Source organism: Leuciscus leuciscus (genome assembly GCF_965113295.1).
Source record: "Leuciscus leuciscus genome assembly, chromosome: 15".
NCBI lineage: Eukaryota > Metazoa > Chordata > Actinopteri > Cypriniformes > Leuciscidae > Leuciscus > Leuciscus leuciscus.
Window position 1 is genome coordinate 6,056,189 of NC_138739.1, and position 12,024 is coordinate 6,068,212.

Sequence of the window (12,024 nt, forward strand, 5' to 3'; positions counted from 1 at the left end):
TTTCCATTAACTCACTGCCCGGACTCATCATCACTGATCACATTCACCTGTACCTCATTCACTGATTGCATTCACCTGTATCTCATCCTGTTAGTCTCAGTCTATTTATACCATGTTTCTTTCATTCACTCACCGCGAAGTCTTGTTTAAGTGTTACACTGCAATTCTGAGCGTTTTCCCTGGTTTCTTGTCTTTTGGTTTATTTGGATTTCTTGCCCTGTTCCCTGGATTACTCTTTTGCCTCTGGTCCCTGCCTGTTTTGTTTGTTTCTTTGTTGGTTTGTTTGGACTGCCTACCTGTGTTTTGACCTTTTGCCTGTACTCTGGATTACCCTTAATAAAGCTGCATTTGGATCCTCTACCCTCGTGTCTCAGAGCGGTTCGTAGCATCTCCAGTATTTAAGCAAAAGTTGCAATAGTTTTAGTTCTCAGTGCACTTTTGTTAAAAGAAAGTCCTGTATAAATGCACAGATATGGACCTATAATTTTTTTAAAAGCCTATTTGTATTGGTATACTGTTATTACAAAACGGTTTGCAGTGTCTGTTCTCGCTATATTGCTCTCAAATGTAAGATTGTTGTATTATAATAGTAGAATAAGTAACGCTTAGCTCTAAAATACCGACAGTATAAATAATTTGTAAATTCTTCTGGTTATTACCCCTTTATTCCTAAAACTTAACATGTTGTAGGTACACTATAATTACAGAAAGTTACACTGTAAATTAGTTTTAAATACGCAGTTCTTTGCGGGCTGTAATCTAAAGCGTCACCAAGCAAACTCCAGCAGCTCGAGCTCTTACTAGAACCAGGAAGTGTGATCATATTAGCCCGGCTCTGTCAACACTGCGTTTGCTCTCTATCAAACATTGCATACATTTAAAAATCCTGATGATTACTATAAACTACTATTACTAAGATCAGAATTTAGAGTGACTGAAATAAACAATATCATAAAACAACGAAAAGAAAAAATGGTGTTTAATTTAATTTTGTCATTAAAAACAGGTGAAACCAATAGTCTATTTAACCCTTTCACGTGTGATTCTGACTGGGTGAGTTTTTTCAAAATGTGAGATGGCGCCGCCATGTTTGTTTGCGCCGCAGTTCAAATTGTCTGAAGAGTTTGAATCTGACAGTTATGTGACATCATCACTGAACATTCCAAATCCCAAATGTGGGACCGTATCACTCAAAAGGTTTACTCACTGAAGACATAGACCGGACAGTGAACAGTGAACCTCTTGATCTCACTGTTGATCTGTAGTCTATATTCTCCAGCATGTTCAGCTCTGGTGTTTGTGATGGTCAGAGATCCAGTTTGATTGTCCAGCTTCAGTCTGTCTCTGAATCTCCCATCAAGAACATCATCATATACAGTGAATCTGTCGGCCGTTACATTGATTTCAGCTATTAAAGTGTTTTCATCTCCAAACCTCCAGAGAATCAGATCATAATCCTTCATTTCAGTAAGAGGAGAGTTTAGAGTGACTGAATCTCCCTCCATCACTAACTCCAGGACTGAATCACCAAACACTCCTGAAGAACAGAGTTTTTTCACAGATTAAAGCTTTAAAATCACTTGATGTTGGTTTGATGAAGCTTCACTAAAATACTTTTAATCATGTAAATGTGAAGTGATTAATATTCTGCAGAAGTTCAAAGACAGAAGATGATGAATGAAAATTTGAAATAATTAAACAGTTTTATATAATCAAAAACTGCATTAAAAAGAGTGACTTTAATCTCAAATAAGAGTGTTATCTCTCAGCAAAATCACACATGAATTGTTTCTATAAGAGAATAACAGTGAATGTTAATCCTTTCTGACTAAATTAACCAGTAATTTATCACATCAGAACAGAAACAACTGAAACCAGAAAAACACATTTAAAACTCACCATCCAGACGCCACAAACACAAACAGAGCAAAACTAATTTGAGAAACATTTTCTTCATCGGTTCACTGAAAAGCCCACGATAGTAACTCTTAATGTCTGAAACACTCAGATTGCTCTGAAAGACTGAACTGAGATATTTATCTGGTTGTGTGTGAATCCTCCCCCAACCTCAGTCAGTTTCCGCTCACACATCCGTCTCCTTTAACATCACGAAAATCAACAAGCTTTTGCTGATCTTACATTTTCAAATGAATTCTGGCCCTGAATGAAAACTAATAGCAGAAGAGTGAAATATTGGATTAGATATCTGTATCTACTGGTGTGTTATTTAGTGCTGTGAGCTGTCAATCATATTTGACCTCTGACCTGTGACTCTTATTTGACTGTTGATGGATTCACTTTATTTCAGTGTAAAGATGTTTTGTGTGGAGAGGAAGATTGTGAGCTTCTTATTAGCAGGAGAGAAAATGAAGAAACGCTTCAGCCACAAACTACTGACACACACAGAGACGACAAACATCCAGCAGAAGCTGTTTATCCACCCGTAAATCACATGTATAATGTTTGCCTGTGTTGTTACTGTAAAGGCCCTGAATGGTTTGCTCCTCAGTACTTGAGCTTTTATCACTTTATAGTCCTTCACATCCACTGCAGTCTCACAGTTCTGGCCAGTTGATAATAACTGGAATATCAAAATACACTGGAGGCGGAAGATCCTTTTCCTATTTAGCGCCAAAACACTGGAATAGTCTTCCTAGCTTTGTGAAGCAGACACACTCTGTCAGTTTAAATCTAGAGTAAAAACACATCTCTTTAACCTGGCATACACATAACACATTTTCACATCGTGATTGCTATCGATTAGATCTACAGGACGTTGTGGCCGACTGGAGCATATGGAGATATAAAGCACACGGCTGCAGCGACCCGCATCTCTGCACTGTTAAAGGATCTATATTAAGATTAAGATCCTGATATAATAATGAATGCTGCTCGAGCTAATGCTCAGTGAAATATGGCTCGGTTGTGTTCCTGCACAGATGGCTGAGACTCATTGGCCGGACACGCAACCAATCAGAGGAGACCACGAGTGAAGAGTCAACGCTGTGGGCGGGGCTTCTGTGAAGCACGTGATTGGACCACGAAGGAAGTGTGTAGAAATAAAAACATGTATCTGAGTTGTTAAATCTGAGGTTATGGCTCTAGGTGCCTGTAACTTTACAGCAGTATGCAATATTCCTGTGAAAAAAGTTGTCAAAAATGTAGGTATCAACATATCTAAGAGTAAAGAAGTCAGAAATGAGTTAACTTTACTCCTATCATTCAGTCATTTGAAAAGAAACTGAATTCTTGGCTGATGAGAGATATCGCTATAGCTGGTCGTGTGTTACTGGTTAAAGCTGAGGGTTTATCTAGTTTGGTTTATACTGCTCAAGTGTTAGATGTATCCCCCTCGTTAATTAAAATGACAGACACCAAACTTTTGAAATGTATTTGTCTCTGTGTAGGCCCTCATCTAATATGACATATAATCGCCTGGAGATGAGCGCTGTACTGTATTTCTAGCTTGGAAATACTTCTCCAAAATTTGAAGGGTTAAAGGATTAGTTCACTTTCAAATAAAAATTTCCTGATAATTTACTCACCCCCATGTCATCCAAGATGTCCATTTCTTTCTTTCTTCAGTCGAAAAGATTTGTCTCCATATAATGGACTTCAATGGCAACCAACCATTCAAATGTTCAAAGGTTTAAATGTCAGTCTCAATGCAGCTTCAAAGTCTCGGCACGATCCCAGCCGAGAAACAAGGGTCTTATCTAGCAAAACGATCGGTCATTTGCAAAAAAAAAGTAAACAAATATATACTTTTTAACCACAAATGCCCGTCTTGTATCATCTCTGAGATGCGCCACGTAGGAAAGGTCACAATTTTTTTTTGTATAATAATAATAAATTAAAACAAAGATGTCAGACGATTTTGAAGTTGGAGGAGAAAATGAGATTGAACCTGAGAGTTTTTCGCCCTTCCCTACCTTTTTGAACCGGAGGACACAGACAAAGAACTTAGACAGATGGTGCAACACGTGACCTTTCCAACGTGATGACGCAATGCGTGGCTCATCTCAGAGATGGTACACAATGGGCATTTGAGGTTAAAAAGTATATAATTAGATAAGACCCTTATTTCTCGGCTGGGATCGTGTCAAGCCTTTGAAGCTGCATTGAGACTGACATTTGAACCTTCAAACCGTAGAAGTCCATTATATGAAAAAAAAAATTCTGGAAGGTTTTCCTCAAAAACCTTAATTTCTTTTCAAGTGAAGAAAGAAAGACATGGACATCTTGGATGACATCCAAGATGTCCATTACAAAATGTACATTACAAAAACAGCCTTTTTCCACCTTAGAAACATTGCTAAGCTACGTAATATGCTATCAGTTTCTGATGCAGAAAAGTTAGTTCATGCATTCATGACCTCGAGACTAGATTACTGTAATGCTTTATTAGCTGGTTGTCCTGCATCCTCAATAAACAAGCTACAGTTAGTCCAAAATGCCGCCGCTAGAGTTCTTACTAGATCAAGAAAATATGATCATATAATACCGATTTTATCATCACTGCATTGGTTACCTATAAAGTTCCGTATTAATTACAAGGTATTGCTACTGACTTATAAAGCCCTAAACGGCTTAGCTCCAGTCTATTTAACGGATCTTCTATCACCCTATAATCCATCGTGCTCTTTAAGATCACTAAATTCAAGGCTTTTGGTCATACCTAGGATATCCAGAACCACCAAAGGAGGGAGAGCATTTTCACATTTTGCTCCAAAACTATGGAATAGTCTTCCTAAACTCATTTTAGAAACATTTTATTCATCGGTTTTCAAAAAAAAAAAAAAACCATGATAGCATCCCTTAAAATGTTTAAAAACACTTGCTATCAAACACGACTGAACTGAGATATTTATCTGGTTGTGTGTGAATCCTCCCCCAACCTCAGTTAGTGTCCGCTCACACATCCGTCTCCTTTAACATCACGAAAACCAACAAGCTTTTGCTGATCTTATATTTTCAAATGAATTCTGGCCCTGAATGAAAACTAATAGCAGAAGAGTGAAATATTGGATTAGATATCTGTATCTACTGGTGTGTTATTTAGTGCTGTGAGCTGTCAATCATATTTGACCTCTGACTCTTATTTGTCTGTTGATGGATTCACTTTATTTCAGTGTAAAGCAGGGTTGCCAACTTTGGGATTTTGGCTGGAGTGAGACTCTGGAGTGAGAAATTTTTTGGTAACCCTAACCCTAATTTTAAAAATGTCAGTCCTTGTTTACTTAGTATAAACCCTGATTTATGGGGAAAAAAAACTAATAGAATGGAAACGTGTTTTCAAAATGTACAATTAATTTATTGATATATATATATATATATATATATATATATATATATATATATATATATATATATATATATATATATATATATAAGATAGAGGTGATTAAATAACAAACATGTAAAACAACAACATCAAAACAATAAGAAATCTCAAAACAAAAGGGACACATAATAGTTACTCCACCTCCCCAGAAAACCACAACACACAAGTTTCACACATTAGGCCTGTTGTGCCACAGTGGCAGTGCTGGCCTGCTTCACCACCTCTGCAGGAGCTCGTATCTGAAGCAGGGTTCGATCCGTTCATGAACCGTAATACGTCTGTCACGTGACAAATGAACGAGAAGACTCGGAAGGTAAAGTAATTATTTATGTTTATTTATTATTTATGACCAAAAACCTTCCCTGTAAATTAGTTTTGACTGCATTATAATGATTTCTTAATTCAGAATATGATAAAGACTGCGTAGGTGGATGTGTTCGGGGAATTTGGCTGTTAAGTATAACATTTAAAGCCCCTTAAATGAACGAAATGACTCGAAAAAAGATTAGTTCATTTTAATGAACGAGGTAGAACAAGCGAGTCAGTAAATTTATCCGAACTTCCCATCACTCACAGGGTGCCATCAAATGACAGTCTGTTCCTGGTGTCAGTCTTGTTTGGGTCAATAACTGAAAAGGTTCGCTCAGCATCCGCATTTGAGTGTGGCAGGCTCAACACAATCTGGGCAACCTTTGATAATTTGGGGAATTTTAAAATGCCACATTTGCCAAAACGTAATTTGTACCATGAGCCTATTTTTTTTAGCAATTAGCTAGCCCACATAACGCACGTCAGACAACGTTTGCAACTATAGTTGAAGTCTGTACTCTCGGCACACAGACTGATTAGGCAAGGCTACGTCTGTAGTGACAAGGCACACCATTTTATTAGCTTACCTTTATTGTCATCCAAACTTTCAAACGCGCATCAGTGGCTCCGACTCCGAACCTGTGCTCTGAACTCTCTCTGAACTTTTCACGCGCAACTGACGTATCAGGTGCAAGGTTTTCAGCGAATCAACATTCAGAGAATACTGCAGTGAGAACGTTGTAGGCAGATGTTACAGCTGTGCGCCTTAAACTCCTCTCCTGTCATTAATACGCTGCAGTGGTCTAGTATAGTCATCAACAGAAAATTAACGGATTGAGAGGGAAGAAACATGAATTTTGGCGTGACATTTCTTGCGTGTGCGTGAGAGCGTGAGATTGATGCTGAAAGCGTGAGTGTCACGCCAGATGCGTGAGAGTTGGCAACCCTGGTGTAAAGATGTTTTGTGTGGAGTGGAAGATTGTGAGCTTATTAGCAGGAGAGGAAATAAAGAAACGCTTCAGCCACAAACTGCTGACACACACAGAGACGACAAACATCCAGCAGAAGCTGTTTATCCACCGACAGATCAAACCAGACACACTGATGTTTGTACTGATAAAATAAAAGAGAAAAACCATTGCAGGGTTCATTTGACGCAAAAGCCAGTAAATTAAGTATTTAAATATATATATATATATATATATATTACAATACAATTTTTGCTTGTGTTGCTACAACAAGAGTCAGAGTTAAAGGAACACACAGTAACCTGTAAATGTAATTGTTCATTTAGAGAAACTAGAATTTGGTTACATGTGAGATTTAGTCTTGGTAATTTAGTCTTGGTAGTCTTTTGGTCTTTTCTTCTGAAGAAACTGAGAAGGCCTGGATCAGTGTTTTCTGAAATAATGATGAGCTTATATAACAACTTTCATATTTCAACAGTGACGGTACAAGGACTGGAAAAACTACACTGAAAACATTCAACATTTTAGTGTACAAACATCTCCAACAAGACCAACATGAAGTCAGCACTCACAATTATTGAGGGAGTGGAGAATATCTCTTATGATATTATAATACTTGCTCCAAACCAAGAGACACATGATCAGAGACGACATCAGTGGCGGCTGGTGCAACATTGGTGCAACAATCTGAATTATTAATCCAGGACTGAATGTAGGCTAATTGTTAAATAACAATTTAACAGTGATAATAATGTAGCTATCATTAGCCTAAAGTTTAGCTAAAACTTCAGCCGGTAGGGTTGGGAAATAGCCAATTGCCAAATAAATCTGAATTTTTGGGCTAAATGGCGATGTATGGTATAATCTGAGTATTTCATTATTATTTTTCTATTTGAATAAAATAAAAATAAACAGATTTTTTTTTATATACATATATATATTTAATATCCTGATCAATATTGTCCTACAAACAATGTTCATATTGAAGGTTATAAAAACAAACGTAGTGTGACCTTGCTGTCTATCTGCAGTCTATCCAAAAAAGGGGTCAAATCACATTACATTCTAACATTGCAACATTACAATCTAAAAACAAAATAATGCTTTTTAAAGAAGTAGTTAAATTTACTAAACTTAAAATAAAAAAATAAAAATAAAAACAAAGCTAATATCATAAAAATACAAATGTAGGTTTGAAATTCTCTAGCACATTTATGTTCACTAACAACAACAAATATTTTAGCTAAATATATTTGTAATTTAGTGCTAATGTATATTTTAGTCAGAATAATTGCGCTCCTATTCTATTGCGCTCCGTCTGTTTAGCGCGCATGCACGCGGCGGCGCTCGTTCATGGAAGTTTAGCTTGCAGAAAGCTCGCCCCCTCATGACAACAAACTGGAAATATTGACTTTCTAACATTTACAGATGGAGAATATGTCCGTGAAATGTAAGTTATGCACTGAGGAAATTATTGGATGTCACTTCAGCTTATGGCTAAATATTATTAGAGGTATATTTGTTTCCAGCAATCGCTGCACAAGTGAAGTTTACGTATGATGACGAAAGCACGTTAGTGCGAGCCCTCCCGGAACCCATAGAGAATGCATTGCAGTGCCTGCAGTTCGAAAAAAACAAATCTTTGAATGTAAGTCTATGGGAACACTCTGGGCGATTTTCGGCCATAGTGAAATCGCCCAAAAAGAGGCGGTACTCCACAGAACGTGACTTGCCGCTGATTGGACTATATCCAGAGGCAGAACAACATTGAGTGACTGCTAGCGTAACTCTGTGGTTGAATGAGATTGTGACTGAAAAAGTCCCTTTCACACTTTGGTGGTGCGTCGCCCGATCGCCCTAATGAAGAAACCGCCGCTGGACGACATGCAGTCTAGCGGAGGCTCGTAGACTGTGGATTGACACTCAACATTATACAATGTGAACAAGCTAATGTTAATGGGAATGTTTGCTTCTTTCTGAAAAGGTGATTGACCGACCGCTGAAAGGGTTCATGCTGTGGTTGAGGCCAGAGAACCAGAGAAACACAGTGCCTTAAAACAGAAATCAAGCATTCTGCGTTAGTTCGGACAGGCCTCGTAGTCAAGCTCCGCTATCAGCTGATTGGCTAAATTCCAACCCCACCCATATCAGCTGATCCGATTCCTATGCACTCAATTGGTAACTCTTAAACAGGGCACTTTACTTAAACTCAGCTTCAGTCTGCCTGATTGTCTGCTTCACTGCATACTGCTTTTCAATCAAGATAGGCAAAACCGTCTTTCTTATGCTTTATCACTACATCGATTTATGATAATGTTGGACACGTTATCATCAGCTTATTAGTAGACTTCACTGCTGTCACGCAAGAATGATAATTATGAAGTGATGCGTTCGTGTAAGAAAAATATCCATATTTAAAACTTTATCATCTAAAATAACTAGCTTCCGGCAGACGGCCATATGTACGCAAGTCGACTTACGCCAAAAGAGGAACATTGACGATGTATGACGGAGGATGTAGGAGTAGCGCAAGCTTTGACGCCTCTCACGGTTCAAACAAACAGGGCTGGGCAACAGCCTTCTCTACTAACAGCGGCTTCTACAACTGCAGCTTCCTCCACTCCTGTCTCTACACTGAAGGCCATGGGGCGATGGTCTTCAGACGCTTATGAACATGTCCAACGTCCCAATCATAGACTGTAAAAAAATATGGACGTAGTGTCCGTGACGTCACCCGTAGGTTTCTGAAGACCGTTTTTGAAGCCTAAAGTGGGCGTGGCCGACCGTCGCCATCTTGGCAGCGCGTCACTCCCAAATGTATTTATTTTTACAGTGAGACAATTAGCTGAGGTAACGTGACGGCTAACAGACAACAGACAAACGGCTAATGATGACTAATGACGACAGCAGCGGGAATCCACCCGTCACTTGGACACCCTTAATTATGCAGAAATTATTGTCGAGTTCACGCGCGTGATCATAGGTACTAAACCTATGCGCGTGAACTCGACTACTGTGGACTTCGACCGAAAACAGGAAGAAAATACAGGTATGTGCGCTGGCTGAATTAACATCATTTTTATTAATATCTTTCACATCTACTGCAGTCAGATTCACCGCGTTCACTCTGAAGGAATCACTCACAATGGCTGTGCACTTGTAATGGCACATCAAGGATGTTAAGAGGCTAAAAGCAGGTTTAAAACTGGCCCCATTGAAGTCAATAGGGTGCAAATAATAAAAAAAAAAGTATAACACAGTGTAGGCAACACCGATTTTTGTCGTTGTTCTCTGTACTGACAGCACTCCAAATTTACAAAAAAATGAGCTTAATGTTAAAATTGACCGGAGTTCTCCTTTAACCCTTTCATGCATGAATTATGGGAAATATTATCTAGATTTTTTAAAGATTTCTTTTATTAATTTAATATGATGCTAACATTTAAATCCATTTTCATTTTTTACAAAATTCATTTTTATTTAAAAATTATTTAACTGTCCACGTGGACACCATGCAACAAAGGCGTAAAATGGGACATAAAGCCACAGATGACAATATGGAACATTGTGTTTTATCATGGCATGTTATGCTTTGTGTATCAGCTCAGTTACTAAAAACAATAATATTACAATATAATAACAATAAAACACATATTATAGGAACTATAACGGTATACGCGGACACCAAGTAGCAATATGGGCAAATCAGAGCTGGGTTCTGCTGTCACTATCACTTCCACTGTCCTATATTTTCTATTATTCTGTACTGAGTGCTTGACCTATGCTGTCCCTGTTTGGAAGGCAAAATGCAAATTTGTCTCTGTATGTATGTGTAAAGTTGCCATTTAATGATGTAATATGTAATTTTGAATGGTTATTTATATTGATATATTTGTAAAATGCCTGTTTTATTACATTATAAGATAATTCATAATATCTTTGCAAAAATGTATTAGCAGGTTACAGGAATCAGACTTGATGCAATCTGACTCCACTGTTGCATGATTTCCACATACGTGGACAGTGGCGGGCGGTGCATTTCACACCTAGGCCTTCAGTGGTGTCGTACCTGAATTAATCCACCGCTTATTACGCTTTTAATAGCGCACAGACTCTTTATACCTGTGAAATTGCTGTTTTATTTTGTACCGATAAAAAAGTTCAGAAACGGAGCCTCCCTTGTCTGTCATTCTTCGAAAATATAAGCTTCGATCATAAATTGACTAGAAAAAATCTAATCATATTCAGCACAGAAAAAACGGTGTCAAAAATAAGCATTATACTCATCAAAACTACGCTACTGATAATTTTTACACAAAATACATGTAACGGGTTATTACTAATAAATTTGGACTTCACTTTATGGACCAATTAAGAGATCAGAAGATCGTTATGTTCGACTACGGAGATGGATGGTTATTGCTGAGGGATGACAGGACACCACAGTTAAGGTAAGTATATAACTTTTATAAATGTTTGTTTGAATGCACAGGCCTTTCCCCTTTTTAAAGTAAACACAATAAAATAAAATAAATAAACAATTAAAAGTGAATTACTTCAATTCAATGAAAAGAAATAAAATAACAAGTCACTAAGCAAATCACTGTCAGTTTCACACTAGAAATACATTAATAATGTATCCAACAGCAAATTGACAAAACCTGTTCAGACTCAACCACAATTTTGTAATATCACGCACACGTCGACGATAGGTTCAATTTTCAAATATTCAATCACTGATATCAGTCCCTTCTATTAGGTATCTCAGTTCTCAGTCCCGTATGGAGGAAAAAAACAGTCTCTGTGCAGGAAAAGTTTTACCTTGAGCAGGGAAAAAAAACATATGAAATCAAGATACTCTCTTGGTCCTTTAAGATGAATTTTCTGCTTTTTCGTCCAGTATCCGATTAGGTTGGCTCGCCATCCATGAGAATGAACTCCACTCAGAAAAAAAACCTGACCTGTTCAAAAGGCCAGAAATGCACCACCGCATTTAGGATGCATTTACACTGCAGGTCTTGATGCCCAATTCCGATTTGCTGACTATATCCGATTTTTTTGACGACCCGCTTACATCATCTTTTAAAAGTGACCCGTATCCGATATTTGCATTTACACTATACACTGCCAAAACAACCAAATGTAGACGTTCTGGCCCGGAAAATGAAGTAAAACAGCTCTATGTGCAATGGATGCAGAAGCAGACAAAATTATTATAGTGATGCGGCTATCGCGGTTATATCCGCGGGGGCTCTGCGGATAATCCGCGGATCGGGCGGGTCAAGTAGGCTAATAAAAATAACATTCTGATTAATTTCGCGTGTATTTATGCCATTAAGAAAATGAAATTCTGTCAAATAAATTTTGTTTTAAAGAAATGTTCATTTAAAAGCAGCGTTCATT

General features: G+C 37.8%; 1 protein-coding gene across 1 annotated transcript in view; it reads right to left on the reverse strand.

The window, feature by feature from the left end:
- Positions 1-1,199: 1,199 nt before the first annotated feature.
- The window catches only part of LOC309474950 (uncharacterized protein), a gene marked incomplete at both ends in the record, with an annotated part of 78,580 nt that continues 67,755 nt past the window's right edge, over positions 1,200-12,024 (reverse strand). Inside the window, one exon of the mRNA XM_082137568.1 lies at positions 1,200-1,519. Within this exon, the coding sequence (XP_081993694.1) occupies positions 1,200-1,519 (320 nt within the window). The remainder of the gene's footprint in view (positions 1,520-12,024) is intronic.